Source organism: Electrona antarctica (assembly GCF_951216825.1).
Source record: "Electrona antarctica genome assembly, chromosome: 14".
Taxonomy (NCBI): domain Eukaryota; kingdom Metazoa; phylum Chordata; class Actinopteri; order Myctophiformes; family Myctophidae; genus Electrona; species Electrona antarctica.
Window position 1 is genome coordinate 8,376,024 of NC_136795.1, and position 26,322 is coordinate 8,402,345.

General features: G+C 44.2%; 1 protein-coding gene across 1 annotated transcript in view; it reads left to right on the plus strand.

Moving 5' to 3' along the window:
* Positions 1-26,322, plus strand: part of grin2aa (glutamate receptor, ionotropic, N-methyl D-aspartate 2A, a) — a 292,852-nt gene that overhangs the window by 227,740 nt on the left and 38,790 nt on the right. The window contains exons 7-8 of the mRNA XM_079519794.1: positions 7,435-7,637; positions 19,545-19,716. Of these exons, the coding sequence (XP_079375920.1) occupies positions 7,435-7,637; positions 19,545-19,716 (375 nt within the window). The remainder of the gene's footprint in view (positions 1-7,434; positions 7,638-19,544; positions 19,717-26,322) is intronic.

Below are 26,322 nucleotides of genomic sequence, written 5' to 3' on the forward strand. Positions count from 1 at the left end.
GGTGTTAGCATTATGTTATGCTTTAGCTATTGAAAAATAGCAGATCTACAAGCTCATAGCGCGCCACCGAGTGGCGCGCTACGAGCTTGTAGGTCTGCTATTTTTGAAAAATCGAAGAACGACTGACATAGAAACATAGCTTTTTCAGAAACGTTATACGTCGTACGTACATACGTTTGGCTGCACGTCTCTGACATGGCGTGGACATTTCAGTCCAAACCACTTCCTCACCAAGCACACCATGTTGTACAGTACACACACGTACACGTGCGTGCGTGTGTGCGCGTGCGTGCGACCCCGTGCGTGTGTGCGTGCGTGTGCGCGTGTGTGAGATCCGGTATTTTATATGGGGAGACTCAGCGTTCTGCTATGCGGGCGGTCGATAGAATGAATCCTCTCTCCCCTTTCTGCATTAATTTATTAGCCCTCTTTCTTTAATTAGAGAGAGAGAGAGAGAGAGAGAGAGAGAGAAGACAGGAAATCAGACAATCTGCTGAAGTCAGCTCCTTGTATCTCTCCTCCTCCTCCTCCTCCTTCTCTCTCGTCTTCATCCGTGTTAGAGAACAGAGTGTTCTTTAACAACTTTCACCCTGGCTAACCTGTTGTTGATGTACTTCTAGGTTTTAATTATTATACAATTCCTTCAATATCACGCTATTTTGGTGAAGACTGAGGGATCAAGTGGTTAATATGAGAGAGAGAGAGAGAGAGAGAGAGAGAGAGAGAGAGAGAGAGAGAGAGACTTTGTGTGTGGGGGACACACACAAAGATGCATAAACAACAGCCTGCAACCATGGTTGATGGAACTGCCCCCGATCTGACACCGGGCCGATCTGACACCGGGCCGATCTGACACCGGGCCGATCTGACACCGGGCCGCCTGCAGTAAATCCACCTGGTTCTGGGTCGTTGGATTGTCCATCTTGTGTGTTGGATCTCACCCTCTCTCTGTTTGCTTGTTTGTATACTTAAACACTATATCGGCTCTGTCGAGTGGAAACGCTTACAGTATTATGTAAAAAAAGAAAAGGAGCTTTTGTGTGTGACGCTGTAGTATAAATAATAAAGGACTTTATTTGCATTGCCCTTTTCATTCACAAGGAATCCCGTCATGCTACATGGGTAAAAACACATAATCAATCATAGAAGGCTAAAAGCAGGTTATTAAAGAAAGTCAAACATAAAAATGGACCTTGCTGACATCGCTCACACGACAGTTAAACACGAAAAGGCCTTCCGAAATAGGAACGATTTTAGGCCCGTTTTAAAAGATTCCAGGGTCTGCGGCACTCTCAAGTCCATATAGGGAGGCTGTTCCAACCTCCACAGGCGCCGTGCTGCCGAGCAGAAGGCCACGGTGTGTAGATTGGTATTTGTGAACTTGTAGATCTGCTGTCCCTCCCACAGAATAGTTGATTGGTATTTGTGAACTTGTAGATCTGCTGTCCCTCCCACAGAATAGTTGATTGGTATTTGTGAACTTGTAGATCTGCTGTCCCTCCCACAGAATAGTTGATTGGTATTTGTGAACTTGTAGATCTGCTGTCCCTCCCACAGAATAGGGATGCTAGAGTATCTCATGTGGTTAACTCTCCTCATCTGATTCACATTGCCTCTCATGTGCTACAGTACCATCGTTTGCCTCATCCCCCAAATCCAATTTCCTACTGCCTGCCCTGATTGACCCCCCCGCTGTCCTACACACACACACACACACACAAACACACACATGCACACACGCACGCACGCACGCACGTACACACACACACACACATCCTTACACACATGCGCACAATCACATCCACCCCTGCCACACGCACACGGGCAGGCCGACGCAATCCGACACAGCACACACACTCGTTTGCGAAATGAAAAACAGCTGGGGTTAGACAGATAGACAAATGCTTTCTCTCCCTGGAGACCTGAAGGTGACACAGTGCAGACAGATGCCTGCAAGCATGCACGCATGACGCACGCACGCACGCGCGTGCACGCAACACACGCAACACACGCAACACAAGCAAACATGTACAAATGTATATATCCACTGGCGCACTCTAACCTTACACGCACGTACACGCACGCACACGCACGCACGCGCACGCACGCACGCACGCACACACACACACACACACACACACACACACACACACATACACACACATACACACATACACGGCACACACACCTACATGCACACACACAAGAAAGGAGAGTGAGTCGTTGACAGTAATGCTGAGTGTGTGAGCGCACTGGGATCTCTAATCCCTGTCACCGCACACAAACCCACTCAAAGCAAAACAATTAAAATGCTAATTTTCCTCTCCCTCCTCTCTGCTAGTCTGTTAATGACTTAGCCCGCCATGCAGGCTACGCGTGTGTGTGTGTGTGTGTGTGTGTGTGTGTGTGTGTGTGTGTGTGTGTGTGTGTGTGTGTGTGTGTGTGTGTGTGTGTGTGTGTGTGTGTGTGTGTGTGTGTGTGTGTGTGTGTGTGTGTGTGTGTGTGTGTGTGTGTGTGTGTGTGTGTGTGTGTGTGTGTGTGTGTGTGTGTGTGTGTGTGTGTGTGTGTGTGTGTGCGCGTGCGTGCGTGCGTGTGTGTGTGTGTGCCATTAACATACTTTACTCTGTGACTCCAGGGTCGACAAATGAACATGCAGTCTTTCCAAATGTTTGACAAATTTAAAGAAAACATTTAAAAACCAGCATTAATGAATCCCTCGATAGCATATTGCCAAGGTTTTATCGCGCGTAACACTTACTTTGAAAAGCCAAATATCCGTAACCGGATGTTACAATAACAAACTGCTGTGTGTGGTGTCATGACCGGTTGTTGTTGTCTCGGTCGGTGGTGGAAAAACCCGACCGCGAGTGTCAGCGCGCCTGCTACAGCCCGTTGAAAACCCTTGTATTCACCAGAAACGGCCCCTCAATGTCTTTTCTGAGATACAGAGCTTTGAATGCAGGGCTTAGAATGGAAGTGGATGCGCGCGCATCTTCAAAATGGCCGCGGCCACTGTCCCACTTTGTGTTGATGCGGGTAGCAACATTAGCTACCCACGATACGATTGGATTAAAACATGGATTAAAGAATACAAGCCCTGGAACCCGAGAATCTCGGGTTTGGCGGGCTAGGGTACTAATTTAACCCTACGTGTTCCTCGTTTCTGGCGGGCTTCGTGTTAATACTTTTTTAATTTAATTTAATTTTTACTTTTAGTAAGTATTTATAGTACTTTTTACACCACTGCGTGTGGCCGTGTGTGTTTGCAGGATGTACCGATGGGTTATGGTCCGAGATGCTCCGATAATCGATCGGTGATCGGCCGTATCGGCCGATATTCACTTAAGTGGTATAAACTAAAGGTCAGAATGAAGAAAAAAGTGGAATGTCCGCACACGATATAGTTCTGCTCCCCGTCTTTTTTATTTCAACCTAAATACAACAATGTTTCGCCCTAACAACGTTTCTCAAGTTCTTCTTCTTTACATATAAACTAAAGGTCAATCAGATATAGTGTATAATATAATTTTTCATCTTTATGACAGGCCTAAACATTCTCCTCTTCCTCCCCACACACAGGAGCAGTTTTGACGTGGGTTTTGACATTTTGGAAATACTCAAATTTGCCCCTTACGCACAAGATTGGTTTCGGCCGATGGTGAGACAAACAATCGGTGATCAGGATTTGCAGGTCGCAAAAAACCTGATCGGAGCATCCCTAGTTATGGATATTGTTCATGGGAACACGTGTATACAGTATACAGGTCAGGAATATAGATTACCCAACCCCACTTTTTGGCGTACACATCTGAGCACCAATAACACAGCACAATGTTCTCCATGCAAGCATGTGTGTGTGTGTGTGTGTGTGTGTGTGTGTGTGTGTGTGTGTGTGTGTGTGTGTGTGTGTGTGTGTGTGTGTGTGTGTGTGTGTGTGTGTGTGTGTGTGTGTGTGTGTGTGTGTGTGTGTGTGTGTGTATAAGCGTGCATGATGCTGTATGCACGAGTGTTGCTTTGCTGATGTATTTGTCCAGATTTTCAGACTTTTTTCCCCCTCTTCTTATATTCTCAGTCAGATGTAAAGGCTTCAGCTGCAGAGCCACTCTGTATGTAAAGTCAGCCTCTCTACTCTCAGCTTTATCCCTCTGAACTCCACCGAGAGCCAAGAAAAGAGAGAGAGAGAGAGAGAGAGAGAGAGAGAGAGAGAGAAGGGGGGGAGTGGGAGTCCAGGCAGGGAGAGATATGGAGGAGGGAGGGAGGGAGGGAGAGAGAGTGAGGTTTTGCCATTTTCTGACTCCTGTAACATTAAGAATTGATGGTTGAGTGAAGCCTTGTATATGTGCTTCTAACGCCGCTCTCCCCTTTCTCAGTCTCCCTTGAGTCGCGCGCGCGCGCGCGCGCACGCACACACACACACACACACACACACACACACACACACACACACACACACACACACACACACACACACACACACACACACACACACACACACACACACACACACACACACACACACAGGTATACGGGTGGAAGGCTTTCTATAGGGGAAGGCAGTTACTCTACATCAGTCGCAGAAAGAGATTACTAAATTATCAATGCAGTCAGTGTCATTCTCTCCTCCGTCTTGTGTTTTCATAATCACCATATTACCTTTTGACTGTGAATTGGCATAATATTGTCATATAAGTAAAGGTGGTTACACACTGGTGCGTTTTTTTTTTTGGCTGAATATCGGAGCGATTTTCGGAGGACGTAAAAAAAATCGGCCTCCCTTTTTTTTTTTTTTTTAGCGGGACAGATTTTATCTATTTTCCACAGCTGTCTAGTGGGGTCTATAGTGGGGTGTTGGTGACAGGCTGACATGCTAGTGATAGCCTATACTTTCTACTGTCTAGTGGGGTCTATTGTGGGGTGTTGGTGACAGGCTGACAGCTAGTGATAGCCTATACTTTCTACTGTCTAGTGGGGTCTATTGTGGGGTGTTGGTGACAGGCTGACAGCTAGTGATAGCCACTTTCTACTGGGTCTATAGTGGGGTGTTGGTGACAGGCTGACATGCTAGTGATAGCCTATACTTTCTACTGTCTAGTGGGGTCTATATTGTGGGGTGTTGTTGACAGGCTTACAGCTAGTGATAGCCACTTTCTACTGGGTCTATAGTGGGGTGTTAGTGACAGGCTGACAGCTAGTGATAGCCTACACTTTCTACTGTGTAGTGGGGTCTAGTGGGGTGTTGGTGACAAGCTGACATGCTAGTGATAGCCTATACTTTCTACTGTGTAGTGGGGTCTAGTGGGGTGTTGGTGACAAGCTGACATGCTAGTGATAGCCTATACTTTCTACTGTCTAGTGGAGTCTATAGTGGGGTGTTGGTGACAGGCTGACAGCTCGTGATAGCCTATACTTTCTAGTGTGTAGTGGGGTCTAGTGGGGTGTTGGTGACAAGCTGACATGCTAGTGATAGCTTACTACTTTCTACTGTGTAGTGGGGTCTATAGTGGGGTGTTGGTGACAAGCTGTCATGCTAGTGATAGCCTACTACTTTCTACTGTACAGTGGGGTCTAGTGGGGTGTTGGTGACAGGCTGACAGCTAGTGATAGCCTACTACTTTCTACTGTACAGTGGGGTCTAGGTGACAGGCTGACAGCTAGTGATAGCCTACTACTTTTGGAATCCGCAAAACGCAGCGAAAACAACCCACCGGTGTGCAACCACCTTAATAGTTAGCAATTATATTATAAAGTTTGTTCACATGACAATACACAACAAAGTCAACCCATTATAGACAGGAACAAAACACGAAAACAGTGGATTTACAGCATATCATTTGAAGACATGTACTGTACAACCACGTCAACCAACAATAATCACTATTATCTTGCACTGCTGTCCACTTCTCCTTCACAGGGACTGCACATCTGCTGCTGGGCAGCAGTTTGTAGGCCTCGCTTCAGCACAGCCACATCATATTGGACTAGATAGAATGAGATTAGATCCGACCAGATCTCCTCTTGTGAAGTACTCGGTTGCATCATGTTTTACCTTCTGCATATACAGCGTATATGGGGTCAGCATGTCTGTGGCAAAAACTTGGTCTTGTCCGCCTTGGTGAATTCTAGATTTTCTGTTTTACAGGCCTGTTATAATGTTCTTACAGTATTTGATTATAATGCCCAATTACTGAATGTCAAGTCTCCAGGTTTTTCGTCAGGATATGTATGACCTTTTTGATTGATTGAATAGTTTATTAGACATAATGTATAAACAGCAACAGTACAGTCAAACACTCAGTCCAAAAGGGAGAGAGACATTATGTATAAACAGCAACAGTACAGTCAAACACTCAGTCCAAAAGGGAGAGAGACATCATGTATAAACAGCAACAGTACAGTCAAACACTCAGTCCAAAAGGGAGAGAGACATCATGTATAAACAGCAACAGTACAGTCAAACACTCAGTCCAAAAGGGAGAGAGACATCATGTATAAACAGCAACAGTACAGTCAAACACTCAGTCCAAAAGGGAGAGAGACATCATGTATAAACAGCAACAGTACAGTCAAACACTCAGTCCAAAAGGGAGAGCACCAAAAAGAAAAGGTCCTTGCTGTCTTGTTTCCATTTAGGCCCTATGCAATCAATTCATAGACATGACAATGACAATGATTTAATAGGACACTATGGCACTGTTGGCACATTATGAGTCCTCTAAATCTAGTGCTTCTCAAACGTTGTATATGCAACGACCAGTGGTGTACTGTAAAGTAACGAAGTACATTTACTTAAGTACTGTACTTAAGTACAATTTTGAGGTATTAGTACATTACTTGAGTATTTCCAATTTCCAATACTTTTACTTCTACTCCACTACATCTCGGAGCCAGAAATTATATAATTTTACTCCACTACAATTATTTGAAAACTTTAGGTACTAGTTCATTTGGGGATTTTTTCTTAATTAGAAAACGTATAGCATACATTAACCACTTCAACCCTATATGTAACGCCCGGGATTCGAACTTGGCGTGAAAGTCCAACATCTATCTTAACCACTAGACCAAAGGGATATCCCTCTGGACCAGGGGAGATATTAGACTTTTGAGGCCATCAGGCAGAGGCTCTGAGCCACTGCTACATATATACATTTCGGCCATTTGAAAATAGCAGATCTACAAGTTCACAATGCCTCGCATATACAGATCTGTACACTCTCAGAGTTATACAAACCTGTTAAGGTCATTCAGGGCTAACTCTTTGTGTTTCCGGTAATATTATCGTCCGCTCATTTTGCATGTCCGTGGCAAAACAAAAATGAATTTTGACAAAAATGTCCGCCACACGCCAACATGATGATGACCCCCAATCAAGCCCCATCTCAAGACCTCATGTCCTCTCTCTCCTCCTCTCTCCTCCTCCTCCTCTCTCTCCAGATGGGGAAGCTGGACAACAAAACCCTGACCCTGAAGTATCCGGTGTGGCCGCGCTTCAACTCCTACGGCGACCCCGAGATGGACGACAACCACCTGTCCATCGTCACGCTGGAGGAGAAGCCCTTCGTCATCGTGGAGGACGTGGAGAGGCTCACGGGGACTTGCATGAGGAACTCTGTGCCCTGCCGGAAACACATCAAAGAGTGAGTCTGTCTGTCTGTCTCTGTCTGTCTGTCTGTCTGTCGGGTAACGCACCATGAGTCAGAGCGCGGTGGTCACAAAGAAAAGTGGTGGATCTCAAACGTTTTAATTTGGAGGACAGGTCCGTTTGGTTCTCTCAGACAACCAAACGGACCAAACGCAGATTGGTAAGGATCCGTTTGGAACCCTCTCAAGGAAGGAACCCATATGAAGGTCCGTGGACCCCACTTTGAGGAGCACAAACTACTGTAGCTGTCAGGCCTCTATTGACTGTTGATTTTTCAGTTAGTGGTCAAACCTTTTTTTCCCTCATTGTGTCATTGTCCACCAAAGCCACCACATTTTCATGATGCTTTAAGTAGCATGTGACATGTCAAACTAGGGGTTTTCTTGATTCTGAATCCATTCCAAGCATTAGTTTTTGCACGAAAAACACTGCTTGTGCTAAATTCGGCCATAGCCACACAAATATTACGACCTCATCACATGTGTGATGGACCGTCCTTGAGATAGTTATTTTGGTGGTGGTGATGGTGAGCGCAGCTGCTTCTTTGAGGGGTTCCATCTACCACTGAGAGGTAATGAACCTACTGGATAAATCCTTCCACTTGACTATATTTGGGGATTCATTTAAAAATATGCAGGATCATCCCCACTGCGCGAAAATAGGACTTAACGGGCAATTACAGGAACTGTATTTTGCCCGTAAACCTCAAGTTTAGCGGGCATATACATGTAATATACGGTAATATACAGGTGTGATGGTACAATTCGGGAGTTTACGGGAGTTTGTTGGAAAGATTAACGGGAGTTTCCTGTAATATACACATCCGTATTCCAAGCTTTTTGCGCAGTGGGGCCCGTGACCACCGTTTGAAAGAAGTGACAGTTTAATGAAGGAGAAATGCCAAAGAAATAGTCTTGGAGGATTAAAAAATACCAATAATTCAGGATGTATTCTTTCTCTGATGTCATTCTGGTTTCATGCTCTCTCTCTCTCTCTCTCTCTCTCTCTCTCTCTCTCTCTCTCTCTCTCTCTCTCTCTCTCTCTCTCTCTCTCTCTCTCTCTCATTCTCTCATTCTCTCTTTGTCATGCTGTGTAGCGGACAGGCTACAAGCCCTTTTCAATGAAAGCCAGATACATGAGGATGACGAGCTAGTAGCTAGTAACATGAGTAGCGTGACGCGCTAGAAAAGTTAAAAAACTAAAAGTTGAACCAGTTTGAAACAGTTTTTTTCCAGTGACGCAGTGAAGCATCAATCAATCATTTTTGTTTCACAATCTCCCGTCCCCTTCTCTCTCCACACGATTCCTGCTTGTAATTGGGGAAAACATATTATTTGCGAATGGCCAGACCTGATATCGCTTTACCACAAGCCTTTATAGTTTCCTTAATAGTTTTTCTCGCTTGTCACTCCCACACACGGACATCAATTGGGTCTTGATGATGTCAGCGAGCCACACCAATGTGGGACGTATATTTCCCATCAACATTTAGAGTTTCCAAGGTTCACTTTCATTTTCTCCCATAGGAGAAATTTGTCTTGGAGTCGAGGACTTAAAAGCTGCAGTACAAAAAAAAACACAGATGCACATACATGTGCATACATTAGGCAAGGTTTTCATAGACATGTATTCATCACAGTCATCTCATCTATACGTATCACCTTACAGGCATTTCATTGCTTTTATCTGTATACCGTATGTAAGTAAAAAGCACTGGGAACCAGGACATGTGGAAGATAGGTCAGAATCTGGACAGAAAGCACTGGGAACCAGGACATGTGGAAGATAGGTCAGAATCTCCTGACCTGTTTATTTTTGTGTGAGGCAGCATGATGTGAAAATACACCCCCTAGACGTGACACTACAGTTGGGTGCCACCGATACTGTCCCTTATCATTTGACCCATTTAGGCCTGACCTCAAAATTTAAAAAAATTATTCTAAATCCTCCAGTTTTCTGAAATAAATATTTTCACGATTTTTCAAAAATAGCAGACCTACAAGCTCATAGCGCGCCACTCGGTGGCGCGTTATGAGCTTGTAGATCTGCTATTTTTCAATAGCTAAATTATAACATAATGTTTAAAACACCAAAAGGGGTTCCCGCCCAAAATGGGTTAACTGTCCTTTTGCGCAGATCACGCAAACCTCAGCAAAAAGAAAAGGACAATATCGATGGCCTCCAACTGTATATATGTCACAGGGACTCACCCCCAATCCAACCCATGATGCTGAGTGCCAAGCAAGGAGGCACTGGGCCCCATTTGTATAGTCTTTGACAGGGGTTTGAACCTCCCAATCAACGGTATCGTTGGGGGGGGGGGGGGGGGGGGGGGTTATTGGTTATAATGGTTATTTTTCAATGTTGCAACACTTCAAATATAAAATATGGATAACATAATAATATCGTATATCGTATCGATATATATCGCAATATTTGGCATAAATACAGAGATATGAAGTTTTGTCCATATCGTGCAGCCCTACCTGTACGAGTAAGTGACAAATCAACTGTTCTTGATTCTTGCGCGTGTTGAGCAACACTTCAACGCCGTCTCGGTCGACAGTGTACATAATACGGTGTAGCTGACCACGCTTTACGTTTGGTAGCTTTTGCCACTAACATGAACGCAGCATCACGCTGAGTCACATGACTGGGTGAAGTGGGTCCACTGTGGGCCGTGTCCTACATTTGTTCAGTGCAGTGTGGTGGGGTGGGGTGGGGTGGGGTTGGGTGGGGTTTGGGTGGGGTGGGGGTGTGGTGTGCAGCTGCCTCTGTGTTCCCCCTGGAAACTGTGGCGAGCACTGTGACCTCAGCACTTTAGTGCGCTGCTTACCAATTTACGCTCTTACCTGCTTCTATAAACTCAGAGGCCTCGTATCATTACGTTATAAGCAATTTGAGTTGTTGGCATATTGTGTGATGTTATATATTTTGCCAACATTATAGTCTCAGTTTTCTTGTATTTAATGAATACAATACGCAGTATGTTATGGACCGTCTTTTAGACGAAGGGTTATAATGATTGTGTGACCTGTAGTAAAAATAAAACCTTCACACTGCGGTGATATTTAAAGACTGGTGATGGTTTTCGGTTGTTTATTTTGTTGTCACCTCCCCTTTACCCCCCCCCCCCCCCCACACACACACACACACACACACACACACACACACATACACACACACAGACACACACACACACACACACACACACACACACACACACACACACACACACCCCCTCTCTCTCTCTCTCTCTCTCTCTCTCTCACACACTCACACTCACACTCACACTCACACTCACACACACACACACACACGCACACGCACTTGGCCACACGCACAGTTGGTTGCATGGTAATAGAGCGTCGCAGTCCCACCCCCTTTCATGACGACGCCAGGCCCAGGAAATAGTTCCCAATGCATTTTTCCCATACACATTTCAAAACATATTTATTTAAAGACCTTATAAGCGTCGTACAAAGCCAACTCTTGTCGTGACAAATCATGACAACAAACACAATATTTTGGACCAAACAAATAATTACAAAGAAGAAAAACAACAAAAAAAGTGTTGTAACCTGCAGTTTTCTTCTTCTTTCTAATTATTTGTTCAGCCCGAAAATGTGTGTTTGTTGTCATGATTTGTCACGACAAGAGTTGACTTTGTACGAGGCTTAAAAGGTCTTTAAATAAATACTTTTTGAAATCTCTATGAGGAAAATGAACGGAGAATAATTTCCTGGGCCCTGGTAGGGGGCGGGACTGCGACGCTCTATAGGGTCCCAGGGAAGCAGCCATTGCAAATTTGCAGACCTCTATGCAGCCTCACTGTGAAGTAGGCCGAAGGATCAAGCATATCCAACGAGCAACACACACACACACACACACACACACACACACACACACACACACACACACACACACACGCATGCACGCACGCGCACGCACGCACGCACGCACGCACGCACGCACGCACGCACGCACGCACGCACGCACGCACGCACGCACGCACGCACGCACGCACGCACGCACGCACGCGCGCGCGCGCGCACACACACACTTTATTGCCACATGTCCTCCCACTCACTGGCCGATGCATTCGTGTGCGTTCCTCCCTCTATGACGATGACCACTGAAGCATCAGTCGTGCCCATTTGGAGAAGATGGGCTAGATGGGGAGAGAGAGGGAGAGGGAGAGGGAGAGGGAGAGGGAGAGAGGGAGAGAGGGGGGGAGAGAGAGAGAGAGAGAGAGAGAGAAAGGGGGGGGAGAGAGAGAGAGAGAGAGAGAGAGAGAGAGAGAGAGGGAGAGGGAGAGAGAGGATGGACGCAGGCACACACACTCTCCAGAGATGCCACACGTGACACGCCCCTATAGTGTTTCTATATCAAGTTGTCCTATAACAACTTCACAAACAGCCTCCAGAACATCACATGGTCTGTTCTGTTTCCACTGTACTTTGGCCTGGATAACACAGTGTGTGTTCACTGGTATAGTATACGGTTGTTATACTGGCACAATGTGTCAGTGGTATAGATGTTTGGGGTCCTTGACCCACTCAAACCCACTGATACAGAAACTATAGGTTTTTCAGAAAACTGTGAAGATTTAGAAGACATTTGTAGAATCTGGTCTCAGGTCTAAATGCGTTAATACAGTAATAATTCAACACAATGATACTTAGTACTGCGTCCACCGGTACAGATTGCACTGGTTCAGTGTTAAGTGTTATTATATTAAGTCCACAGAAAGGGCTTTAGAGCAGGGGAGCGCTTTGGATAACGCTGCTGTCTGGCACAAACCTCTCATCTCCATATTGTAACTTCTTTTGTGTTGATCATAATACAGCACCACACAAAAATACAAAAGTAGCAGATCCATTCATCAGCAATTCGCTATTTTTTTTATTTGATTCCTGAAAAGAAGCACTTTCGGACATACAGATCGAGGGCTCCACCCGACAGAGACGAGGGCTTTAAGCGCACAGCGTTAATGGAGATAGTTCACTGACACTGAATGGTGACTGTTGCACTCGTAAATTCAATATAAAGGATAATACAGCAGCATTTTATATAGACTGGTGTCCGGCTGTAGAGCACCGAGTCGGTAACGATGGAAGTTGGAGCCCCACCCGGCTATGCCTTACCCGTTGTACCAGTGTCAGAGTACCCGTTCCACCCATCTGTCTGTGTCCCTTTTATGCCCATATATGGAGATTTCTGTATCTGTCTCTCTGTGTCCCTTTATTCCTATATATGGAGTTCTGTGTCAGCCATGCCCAAATATGGAGTGTGGGGCCCTGTTCAGAGCCCGGGCAGAGGCCTTTTGTGGCGGTTCTGGACAACTGTAGGTCCGTACAGACATACGTACAGACAGACGTACAGAGACATGGTGCATTTATAAATAGATTAGCCTACACTAAGGTGTAATATAATCCTTTTTTTTTTTTTTTACCTCTGAGGTATAGTGTCCTGGATTGATAGTCGGCCAGAACCGCCGATTTGACGGATACACCCATATATAGGCATATGCAGATCCGGTTGTCTCATTTTGATCGTTTTGATCTCGCCACAAAGCGGGGTGCTATTACGGGCTGTAGTTCCACACATTGGAACCTCCTCATTGAGACAGAATTGAGAACTTACGCCTTCCATTCTTAGGCCCAACCACACCAATGATTCGCCATGCAACTCCTTGCAAGTAACCAAATGGTTGTGAGTATAAGTTGCATGCAACCATTATCCCCAATAATAATAATAATAATAATAACTTTATTTATATAGCACTTTTCTGGACGAAGTCACAAAGTGCTGTACAACAAATTCACTAAAAGCAGGAAAATCGAACAAAATTAGATAGATGCAACATAGCAAATCAACAACTTACAGCCAGCTGGCCAACAGTAGAAAGCATAGTAGAAAGCATATTTAAATATATAATATAATATAATATAATATAATATAATATAATATAATATAATATATAATATAATATAATATAATATAATATAATATAATATAATATAATATAATATAATATAATATAAAAAACAGAACCGACAAAGTTCAGTGAAAAAAAACATTAAACGGGGCAGGGGTGCTTTTCTGAACAAATAAGTGGCCAATGGCAGTTGCAAGGAGTTGCATTGGTGTGACATGTCCTTAAAACGGTTTTGTTGCAAGGAGTTGCATTGGTGTGACATGTCCTTAAAACGGTTTTGTTGCAAGGAGTTGCAGTGGTGTGACATGTCCTTAAAACGGTTTTGTTGCAAGGAGTTGCGACCTGTTGCAGTGGTGTGGTTTGGGCCTTACATTGAGAGTCTATGCTAGTGATGTGGGCATACCCATACCGACTTCAAACTCGGCGTGCGCATCGGCAAGGACGCACAGAGAGTGCGCTTCCCGCCGCTGAGTGGGCAGAACCGCCACACCGATATGCCCAATAGGGATATATGGAGGTCCGGCATATACCATAGATATCCGGAACACAAGCAGACAGAGAGACAGATACAGATATCGATATGGACACCGACAGACTGGGACAAAAACATATCGATAAAACTTAAAATATGACGTCATCGTGCTGGTGTCATGCATACTGGTATGATACCCTATAGTTTAAGTTTAGATTTTTGGTATGTCGGAAAACGTGCCAGCCACTGCTGCTACATTGTCAGTGCATGGTAGCCTACCAAGTGTTGTGAGATGAAGGAGTGTCCCGTTGTGTTGACTGTTCAGTTTGTCTCAACCAATAAACCTGGAGGAACAGTGCGCTGCTGGCTGGCAAAATCACACCCACGTCTGTGGCACACACCTCCACTCAAAGTGTGTGTGTGTGTGTGTGTGTGTGTGTGTGTGTGTGTGTGTGTGTGTGTGTGTGTGTGTGTGTGTGTGTGTGTGTGTGTGTGTGTGTGTGTGTGTGTGTGTGTGGTGTGGTGTGGTGTGGTGTGGTGTGGTGTGGTGTGGTGTGGTGTGTGTGTGTGTTTTACTATTGTTTTTTCGGTTGGGCAGAAAACTTCTGATTGGGTTTGGGCTCATGGGGGTTATTGAACGCTCCAGGCACTGACATTATTAGTCTCTCTCTTCCTCCTTTCCTTTCTGCTCTCTCTCTCTCTCTCTCTCTCTCTCTCTCTCTCTCTCTCTCTCTCTCTCTCTCTCTCTCTCATCTCCCCTCAGTCTTTCCCTGCCTCCCTCCCGTCCTGTACTCCCTCTCTCCACCTCTCTATCTCTCTCTCTCTCTCTCTCTCTCTCTCTCTCTCTCTCTCTCTCTCTCTCTCTCTCTCTCTCTCTCTCTCTCTCTCTCTCTCTCTCTCTCTCTCTCTCTCTCTCTCCTCTCTCTCTCTCTCTCTCTCTCTCTCTCTCTCTCTCTCTCTCTCTCTCTCTCTCTCTCTCTCTCTCTCTCTCTCTCTCTCTCTCTCTCTCTCTAATTGGGCATATTTGCTGGTGTTGTTTGTTGCTGTTATACGGCCGCAGCGATCGTTTTCCCACACGTGCTGAATTGAGACCAGAGACCAAAATATTTGTGTGTGCGTGTGCGTGTGTGTGTGTGTGTGTGTGTGTGTGTGTGTGTGTGTGTGTGTGTGTGTGTGTGTGTGTGTGTGTGTGTGTGTGTGTGTGTGTGTGTGTGTGTGTGTGTGTGTGTGTGTGTGTGTGTGTGTGTGTGTGCGTGCGTGTGTGCGTTCTCCAGGGGAATGCATGGATGTGCGTCACCTAGAGCGCTATATAGCAGGACTGATTGATCGGACAAAGAATTTCGCTGAGCCAGCCCAAACTGAATCTCTCTTATACCGTTACAATGAGAATATAATACTCTAAAAATGTATTTTGGCGGGCCTTGATGCGCCGTAATGACTGATTTTATCGCTTGCTGAAAATAGCCGATCTACAAGCTCACACCGCTTTGCACTGTGGCGCGTTGTCGGCTTGTAGATCTGCTATTTTCGGCATGCAACCAAGTGTAAAATGACTTGTACTGGATATCTTGTCCACTAGTCCCTTCCTAACATTTCTGTGTAGTTTTTATTTGTTGACGAAATTGTCAATACATTATATTCAGTCTTATAGTTTTAGGCATCATAGCATCATTTAGTTTCCATCAAGGTAGTCGACGAACATTTTTTGTCATAGTCGACAAAATCAACACTGCTGTACAGTAGATCAATTTACAATTTACAATTTAGGCATTTAGCAGACGCTCTTAATCAGAGCGATTTACATTAAGCAAGAACAAAAAGCATGGCAATACATCACATACATAAAAAGTCAGCTATCCGTATCCGTAAGCGTAACAGTGGGAATATCTATATATAATGAAACTATACATATAAACTATACATACCATACTATTAGGGATGCCAAACGACTCATATTTGGCCAATCGATAAATCGAGGCCGCAAATCGACGAGTCGATCGACTTTTTTTCCTATTTATTTTCCATTATTTTTTATTTTTTTATTTTTGTTGTTGCTGCGCAGCAGTTGAGGAGAACGCAACTATGCATTCCTTTAAGCAACACAACTTCTGCAGCTGCATCCATATGTTTAGAATTTGCATCAATGATCAAAGCCCAATAATAAAAAATAAACTTTATTTTGTAAACAACGACACTGAAGGAGCAGCGGCGCTATCGGCTGCTATGCTATCAGCTAGTCCCAACTCAAGTGTCTGCAGCAGCCTGTCCACAAGTCCCGTAATGAACTGATACGGGACGCACGTTGTTCCGTATTTTAATGTCGGGTCGGGGAATAAATACAGTATGAATGACGGCGGGATTTATTTGACAACGCTGTCCTGCTTTCTTCACGAGAAGAGAAGAGCGCTCACAGCTCAGAACAGAGCGGACCTGTCTTTGAGCGTGAGCAATGCGAACCTGGGGTCTGGGGGCTCAGAGCTGCAGCATTGGCTCATGATACGAGCACACGACCAATGGGACAGAGCATTCAGTGTTGCTAAGATACCCTTCCCCTTCACCACCACACCCTTGGACGATGGCGCTCTAACTGCAGCCAGGGCATGCATGTGAGGTGCGGCGCTGACAGGCGCAAAAAAAATAAAAAATAAAATAAAAACGATTTTTTCGACTCATACGTTTTTGAGTCGCGGAAGGCATGAGTCGAAAATCGAGTCGATTTTCAACTTTTTTCAACATCCCTACATACTATACTATACTATTCATATATACTATACAGTGCTATGACTACATAAAATGCAATTCTAGTGCTGTCTACGTAACATGCTATAAGTCTGTATAAAAATGCTATCTAAGTCTACATAAAGTGCAATCTAAGTGCTACGGGCCATGATGGAGTCTGAAAAGGTGCAGGTTTTCAGGACTACGCCGGAAGATTGGAGTGAGGCTTCAGTTCTGATTGACACGACACGACACGACACGACACGACACGTCACGACACGACACGACACGACACGTCACGACACGTCACGACACGACACGACACGACACGACACGACACGTCACGTCACGTCACGACACGACACGACACGTCACGACCACGACACGACACGACCACGACACGACACGACACGACACGTCACGACACGACACGACACGACACGACACGTCACGACACGGACACGACACGACACGACGGGAGAGGGGGAAAAGAGGGAACACCAGGCAACAGGCTAAACAGATAACGAAAAAACAAAAAACAAGCCAAAAAAATAAAAAATAAAAATAAGATTCACACACACACACACACACACACACACACACACACACACACACACACACACACACACACACACACACCATGCCATTTTGGTCACACCGTAACTTCACCACTTAATGTGGTTTATAATTTTAGCACTTGGGCCCATAAGTACCAGAAGGTAGGAGGGGGAGTCATTCAGGGATGACCGGGAAAGTGATTCCCTCTGCAAAGGCAAGGAAAGGGTCCCATACTGTGTGGAATTTTGCGACAGAGCCCCTCAATATGTATCTAATCCTTTCCAGCTGCAGATTATTAAAAATATCTCTCATCCATTGTGTATGGGAGGGCACGATGGGTGATTCCATTTCCATCTCATAAGTATTAGGCGTCTTGCCAGTAGTGTTACAAAGGCTATAAGGTCTGCTTGGGATCTAGACAATGGCAGTTGAGAAATGCCAAACAGCGCTGTAATGGCGTTAGGCACTATAAGTGTCCCAGTTAATACTGTAAGCGTCTCAAAGATTTCAGTCCAGAATGTGCTCAGAGACGAACATGACCAAAACATGTGTGCGTGTGTTACCGGTGTCTGATGGCATTTTTCACAGTTAGGATCAATGTTATCGTATATCCTTGACAGCTTAGCTTTCGTCCAGTGGGTTCGATGTACGACTTTACACTGGAGTAGGCCATGTCTAGCACAAGCTGATGAAGTGTGAACACGACGAGAATATCCTGCCAAAGATATGGCAAATGCCCCGTCTGATATGGAAGGAGGAAAGACATGGTTTTCTATTAGTGGGGCCAGGGTGGAGAAGGGTTGTAGGTCAAAGTGTCGTTTAAACTGATTCCAAATTTGTAGAGAAGTTTTAACAATTATATTATTTGTGTACAAGGAGGAGTTGCAATTGGGAGGGCAATGTACCAGAGCAGCCAGAGATACAGGCCTTGAGGGCAATGTACCAGAGCAGCCAGAGATACAGGCCTGGGAGGGCAATGTACCAGAGCAGCCAGAGATACAGGCCTGGGAGGGCAATGTACCAGAGCAGCCAGAGATACAGGCCTTGAGGACAATGTACCAGAGCAGCCAGAGATACAGGCCTTGAGGACAATGTACCAGAGCAGCCAGAGATACAGGCCTTGAGGGCAATGTACCAGAGCAGCCAGAGATACAGGCCTTGATGGCAATGTACCAGAGCAGCCAGAGATACAGGCCTTGAGGAAAATGTCTCCATCTCCAACCACTCTGGTGGAGGGCTAAGGGCTCCTGGATATAGTTGTAGCATACTGAGATTCACAGCCCAATAGTAGAATCTAAAATTTGGCAAGGCCATTCCTTCCAATGGTTTAGATTTTTGTAGAAAATCCTTACGGAGTCTTGTTTTTTTTTATTATTCCAAATAAAGTCCAGTATTAAGCTATAAATTTTTTTTAAAGAACGTCTGTGGGAGAAAAATTGGTATGCACTGAAATAAGTAGGAGAACTTAGGTAGAGTGTTCATTTTAACAGAGTTAATCCTTGCGGCCAAGTTTAGTGGAAGCAGTGACCATCGCTCAAAGTCCATCGCTCAATCGCTCAAAGTCCATCGCTCAAAGTCCTGTAACTTGAATTCCTAACAGCAGTTCTGATTGTAATGCATGGAAGTGCATTCCATAGTTTTGGAGCCAGAAGGGAGAAGACTTTGGGACGTGTGGAGATGGTATAGAATGATTACAGATGCTGCTGCATTGTGATCACACATTTCTGGAAAGAGTTTGAAAGAAAGAGAGTGAGGGACAAAGTCTCTCTGGTTGTCATTCCTGGATAGTCTATCCTCGTATAGTTGCAGGTCCCATGGTTGCCGTTTTTCACCCTTAAGAAGAAAAATGTTGGAATGATGAGCTATTGATTCTCTCTCTCTCTCTCTCTCTCTCTCTCTCTATCTCTCTCTCTCTCTCTCTCTCTCTCTCTCTCTCTCTCTCTCTCTCTCTGCCTGCCTCCCTCCCTCCCCCCCTAAAAGCGATGCACACTGTGATATGTTTCGACAAGACAGGAACTACTTGCTGGAATAAGAACTTTATGATACACTTGAAGTAACTTTGCTATTACTCGTTTGGCCAATTATTCAGCCCATACAATCGATGCTCTGAAGCCAACTACAGTATAGTCGTTGCGTTGGTCTGTGTGACATGACATGCGCTGCTCAAGTCTTCTGCCAGTAACAACCCTGTTGTGTTTGTGTTGTTTCCACAGTAACACGACTGAAGCAGGCGGGACCTACATCAAGAAGTGCTGCAAAGGCTTCTGCATTGACATCTTGAAGAAGATAGCCAAGTATGTCAAGTTCACCTATGACCTGTACCTGGTTACCAATGGAAAGCACGGGAAAAAGATAAACAATGTCTGGAACGGGATGGTGGGAGAAGTGAGTAGGCTTGCTTTTCTTTTCTCTTTGTGTGTGTTCATTTAACTTGCATAAAATGTCAGATTCTTACACTGTAAGAGCACCCTCGTGCATGTGAGTGTCAGTACAGTATGTGATGTGGTCCCAGCTAGGTCCCGATTAACGTTGGAACTTAGTGGAGCTCAGCTTACCCATTTAGGCCTGACATAAAAAAAAATATATATCTATCTAAATCATTCTGAAATACCTATGTTTCTATATCAGTGGTGCCCAATAATTCACGTCAAGGACCTCAAAAATGATATGTAATAGGCCGCCGACTGAAAGAATACATATTCAAAGATTTGCGCCACATTTTCAAAAATAGCAGATCTACAAGCTCGTAGCACGGCACTACGAGCTGGTGGTTCACCGATCTGTGCGCCTGCCCCTGCCCTCCTCCTCCGCACACACACACAGAGAGATTCCCATCTGTAGCTTTTAATTGTAACACAGATACATCGTAAAGCAGCTGCTTCAGCTCAAAGTTAACCTAACCAATCATTATTAAACATAAATGCTCTTTAAACAAAGAGAGGGAAAATAATGTCATCTGTGGCTGCAACCGTGATCTGCTTAAAACCACTTAACCCCTTTTAGTTGACTGGGATCCCCCAGGACTCACTGGCTCCTGCTCTCGCTCTACACTATATTATCTGCTAAAATAGTCGATCTAAACTCAGCACAATTAAGTTCGGAAACTTAATTTTGGGCCATTATTTCTCCACTTTAATAATACCAATTGGTATTGTATCTTATATCATTTTAGTCGTTGATTAGTCACCTTTACAACGAGGTATAGAATATATGGATCGGACATTCCTGGACTGAGTAACACGGCTAAACGTGTGGGTTGCACCCACAATTTGTTTTGCCAAAATGGCAAAATGGCTGGTATTCAACCCTTGCTTTGAGTTGTATAGTGGATTGGATCATTGCATTCTCCCACAGTAATAAGGAAAAAAAACATCACATATTGACATATTTTTACACTTTATTAATTTCACACTCAGTGTTATGGAACTCAGTAGCGGGTGGAAGATCCAAAAGCAGCTTGGCACCATCTTCTTTTTTTGTGACCAACTTTTTATTTTTGTTTTGTTTTAAAAGAACCCCGGGTTAGCACAGACATTACAGGAGAGGGAACCACCTTCTCATGCTGGTCACCAACCTAGCCACATTTTGCTGTGGGATATGGCATCCCATTCCTCAACTGAACTTTGAAGTTTTTAAATGGTACCAGGGCTGACACCAAAACAATGCTGCCACTCTGTATGCTGGAACACCAGCTTCCACTTGCCCTATTGCACGGCCCTTATCCTGAAGGTACAGACGTGGCATCTTTCCAGTGTTGCTGCTGCTTGGAGCATAAACAAAGAAGAAAGAAAGTGGCAGGACCCCTGCTTATGTGCCTGGCACACACCTGTGACTGAGTGGCACACACCTGTGACTGACATATGCACACCTGCCAGCGCTCAAAATGAGAGCGAATGCCAACAGAACAATATTTCATTTTGGCAAATGTTTGTTTTGTATGATCCACTGCAATAACAACAACAGAAAGTTGGTTTTATAAGTTAGCATTAGCATTGAATGACTACTACTACTGTGACTATAGCATATATATAGTCACAGTTAGCCAAGCCTAAAAGTCTTCTTGACCGTCAGTGTCATAACAGCTCTTAAAATTACCTAATATTCCCTTCCTTATATTTCTGTGTAATGTGATCATCTTGACCACTGTCAGTGGTCAAGATGATCAGGGGCACATCCTTCCATTGGCAGCCCTGACTCACTGACCTGCAGGTCCTCTTCAGGTCCTCTGAGTCTGCACTGTTCTTCTCTCATATGACTCACTGACCTGCAGGTCCTCTTCAGGTCCTCTGAGTCTGCACTGTTCTTCTCTCATATGACTCACTGACCAGGTCCTCTTCAGGTCCTCTGAGTCTGCACTGTTCTTCTCTCATATGACTCACTGACCAGGTCCTCTTCAGGTCCTCTGAGTCTGCACTGTTCTTCTCTCATATGCAGTTTTCTGCAGTGATTTGACTGAGTTGTCTTTTTCCATCATGAAGTTACACTATTACTGTGTTTACCCGACGCTCGTCATTTTGTTCTGAGCGCTGTGACAGGCGGTCTGTCCCGTCTGTGTTTTGAGGTGTACACATGCATTACGCTGCCCCCAAATGGTGTTTTGTATTAACAGCAGCTGCAGGCGCAGCCTAAATGCGACCACCTCTCGTCTAAAGCGTGTGTATTGAGAGGTACAATGAGAGTCAACAGGCTACAGATGATTGCGCACGATCATGTGACATGCAGTAACCAATCAAGAACGTTACACATCGTAGATCTGTATCAACATTTGACATTTCATGGCTTATATTAGCCTATTATTATTGTGACTCACGAGTCACTATTAGTGGTACTATTATATAATATTTAGGTTGGTGGCTTGCTCATTTTAAATAGATTAGTCTGGCGAGGCTGCAGACTTCATTTCTCATTTCTATTCAGGTCAGTGGGTGGTGGTGCGGCGCACCAGCACCCCCTATGGACGGACCGCCACTGATATAGGCTGAACGAAAGCTCTTCCATTGATCTCTTTTCTTATGGGGGTCCTTGACGTATATTGTCATTATGGGGGTCCTTGACATGAATGAAAAAGTTTGGGAACCACTGACATAATCTACTACTACAGGATAATAGGAGGTGCCCCACTCTACCATATACCAACGCCAGGTACTGTAGCAGGGTACTGTACTGTACTGTACAGTACTGTACTGTACTGTAGCAGGGTATTAGAAGAGAATATGGGCCCCATTTTTTTCCTTTCTTTTTTTTTTGCTTCTTTTGTCATTTAGATTCAGATTAACCCATTTTGACCTGAGATCAGATTCTAAAAATGTCCTCTACATCCTACATCCATAGCTTTCTGAAAAAGCTATGTTTCTGTGTCAGTGGTTCTTCGATTTTTCAAAAAATAGCAGACCTACAAGCTCGTAGCGCGCCACTCGGTGGCGCGCTATGAGCTTGTATAGATCTGCTATTTTTCAATAGCTAAAGCATAACATAATGCTAACACCAAAAGGGGTTCCCGCCCCAAAATGGATTAATGACACCCATGTGACATGCATTATTGGACACGCGTGGCTGCCGAGGCGGGGGTCAATAACGGGTCACCGTCATGTATGACAGACCCTTTATGCAGAGCCTGCTCGCGCATGCTACTGTCACATCATCACAGCTCGCGCTGGACGTCGGGATCGAAAGCTACTTTGCAGACAGCATGGATTGTTGGAGAACGCATTAGTGTGTACAATAGCGACGTATATGGATGTGCCTCCAGACTTCATTGAAATTGACGTGTTATTTATAGGATTTCCTTCATTATTCAAGGTTATGTTTATGTATCATACTGGAAAATACATTTATAAAACAATTATGTCCATTTGATGGCCTAACAACTAACAACCTTTTTATTATTGTAATTTAGCATTTTCCCCCAAAACATAAAATAACCAAGGGTGGGGGGGTAGAAGGGCACAAAAGAAAAAAAAATATATATACTTTTGACATCCTATGGCTACTGTATTGGGCTATACTGTACCGGATTGTACTTTTAATTTGTCTGTAATGTCAAAATGTCAAAACAGAAAATAAGAGGGATAATATAAATTGTGGTATACCTAAGAGAACTAAATGCTCAGTCTAATAATCCTTTTAAACGGGGAAAGCATCTGTCATTTACATTTTTACCACTATTTTCACCATTATTTCATACTTTGGCTATTCAAAAATCGTGTGCAAATCTTTGAATATATATAGCAAAAAAAGATTTGCTGTGTTCCGAGATTAAATATTTTAACCCATTTTGGGCGGGAACCCCTTTTGGTGTTTCAAGCATTCTGTTATACTTTAGCTATTGAAAAATAGCAGATCTACAAGCTCATAACTTGTAGGTCTGCTATTTTTGAAAAATTGTAAAAATGCGGCACAAATCTTTGAATAGGTATATATTCTTTCAGAGCGAACGTTTTTTTTTATTTCGACGTCGGGCCTAAATGGGTTAAGGTCTTGGTCTGCGGCCAAATACATTTAATTGTGGGTGTACTTGCCATGAAGAAGTTGGAGAACCACTGACTGGCATTGTAGAATGGGACTCAGGTCTTCATTAATGTGAATGATGTTATCGTGTCCTGAAGGGAACTCCCCTGGTAGACTTTAATCACTTGTTTCCATTTAGACGTAACACTCTGGGCTTCAGCTGGTGACTGTAAACTTTACTGCTCTGCCTGTCTTTATTTTTTATTATTATTTTGTATTATTTATATTTACTGTGTCTGTCTGGAAGTTCATCCAGACGATTGTATGCATACATTTTTGTATTGCATTGACTGGTGGGCGTATGTTGTTATATTGAATACCATACAGTGTGAGCAGCAGAATACATGATGATGAGTCATATTCCACCTTATTTATTTGACTTGTGTGTGTGTGTGTGTGTGCGTGTGCGTGTGCGCGTGCGTGTGTGCGTGCGTGCGTGCGTGCGTGCGTGCGTGCGTGCGTGCGTGCGTGCGTGCGTGCGTGCGTGCGTGCGTGCGTGCGTGTACAGTATGTCTGTGCTGGACCTGGGCTGCATGGCATGACGCCAAAAAGCCACTGTCTGCCAAAAAAAAAAGATTGCTCAGTTTACAGTAGATTGGTGGTTCTCCAACCTTTTTGGCTGAGGTCACCCCTGTACTGTAAATACTGTGTTCATCCACAACACTCCTGAATTACATTCATGTTGCTTTAATAGCACCTTTTGTCAATAACGGTAGGCCTATACGTTTAAATATGTCAATCTTTCCGCCAAAGATACAGTATGTCACGAGGAAACCTGCAGAGAATATTTAGTTTCCATTAGGACAGACTGAAAATCACTTTTATACTGTTAATAATGTGACACGTGTAACCAGTTAAAACCCAGCATTCCTATTCTGGGGGGGAACATTCACTAAAAATAACAGATCTACAAGCTCACAACGCGTACCGTCAAGTTAACCTTTTAGACCAAATGACAAAAACATTAAGGCTATATATAGTGTACATAGCAACAACCACCAAAACCCCAAAAATAGGGTTCCCGTCCTAAATGAGTGGTTAACGGAAGTGACATTGATACAATCCAAATATTATCAAAGTATTATGATCGAGGCACCCCATGGATAGCGTCAAGGCACCCACTTTGAGAAGCCCTGTTTTATACATCTACAGCTGCTTTTATCAGGATCAAACAATCATATTGTGCAAATCACATAACGTTATGTGTATAATTATGTGTTAAAAGAGATTCTCATTGGCTGCCTGTGCTGCAGGCTCAGCTCCAGGATGAGAGGTTGAAAATGGCGAGGGGGGCACATCTCATTTTTATATAGTAGAACAATAATGTACATGATGCACCTAAAACTGAGGGGGCAGATTTTGCAACGGAACCCGCGTGGCACCGAGCCTGCTGTGCTGCCCACACTGCTGAGTGTCAATACGTTGTCAATGGTAAATGGTATATAGCGCCTTTATCCAAGGCGCTTTACATAGATTGTGCATTACATTCACCCATTCACACACACATTCATACACCGATGGCGGCGGAAGCCATGCAAGGTACCAACCAGCACATCGGGAGCAATTTGGGGTTCAGTGTCGTGCTCAAGGACACTTCAACATGTAGACAGGAGGAGTCAAATAGACAATACGTGTCAAATATGTTATTTCAAATTAAAAACACACTAACTTTACAAAGGGCTTCAAGCTAGTGTCTAACTTGGTAAAGCTAGCTACAGCTGAGTGGCATTACCTACCGTTACCTAACAACACCTATACTGTTGGCTGTGGCTATCTTAAAAAGCGACGCTAATCTTCAGTTTTTTGATGATCTACTCACTGTATATATGCAGAGAGTGCTTCTTGTGTGTCTGCTTTCGCAAATGTATCAGACTACATTGAGTACAGCTCCGATCTTCCTTAAGGCTTGCATCACTTTGGACCGTACACGAATGTGCTCCTGTTAGTGTTGGGGTTCGTTCGTGGTTAATTTGGTCACTTCCTCAAAATGTATCGTTACACACACACACACACACACACAAAAGAATCAATCACTAGCTCATGTTTACATGTGGGCCTACACTATTAGCAATATACTGTACTGTATGGCGACGCCTTACATCACAGGAGAAATACCAGAATAAATCATTTTAGGTTAAACCCTGTACAGTTTTCCTATTCATTGGCATACTCAAAGTGAGCAATGGTGTAAACTCATGAAGTGGGTGTAGGTACTGTCACTGTGTTAAACATGATGGTACACACAATATACACACATACAGTTCATCATAATTTACACATATCTATATCCCTCCGGCATCCAGCCGGATCCATGATAATTATGTAGACTTTCTTCTTCTTTGCTGAATGGAAGACCAGACAAAATAGGCTGACAAAGGATAAGTTATGTAATGTGCATGTGGATATTGCTCTTTTTCTTGAAACCACATACAGTACCACTACCATACATCTCGACGACATTGCAAATGAGGGCAACCTCAATGT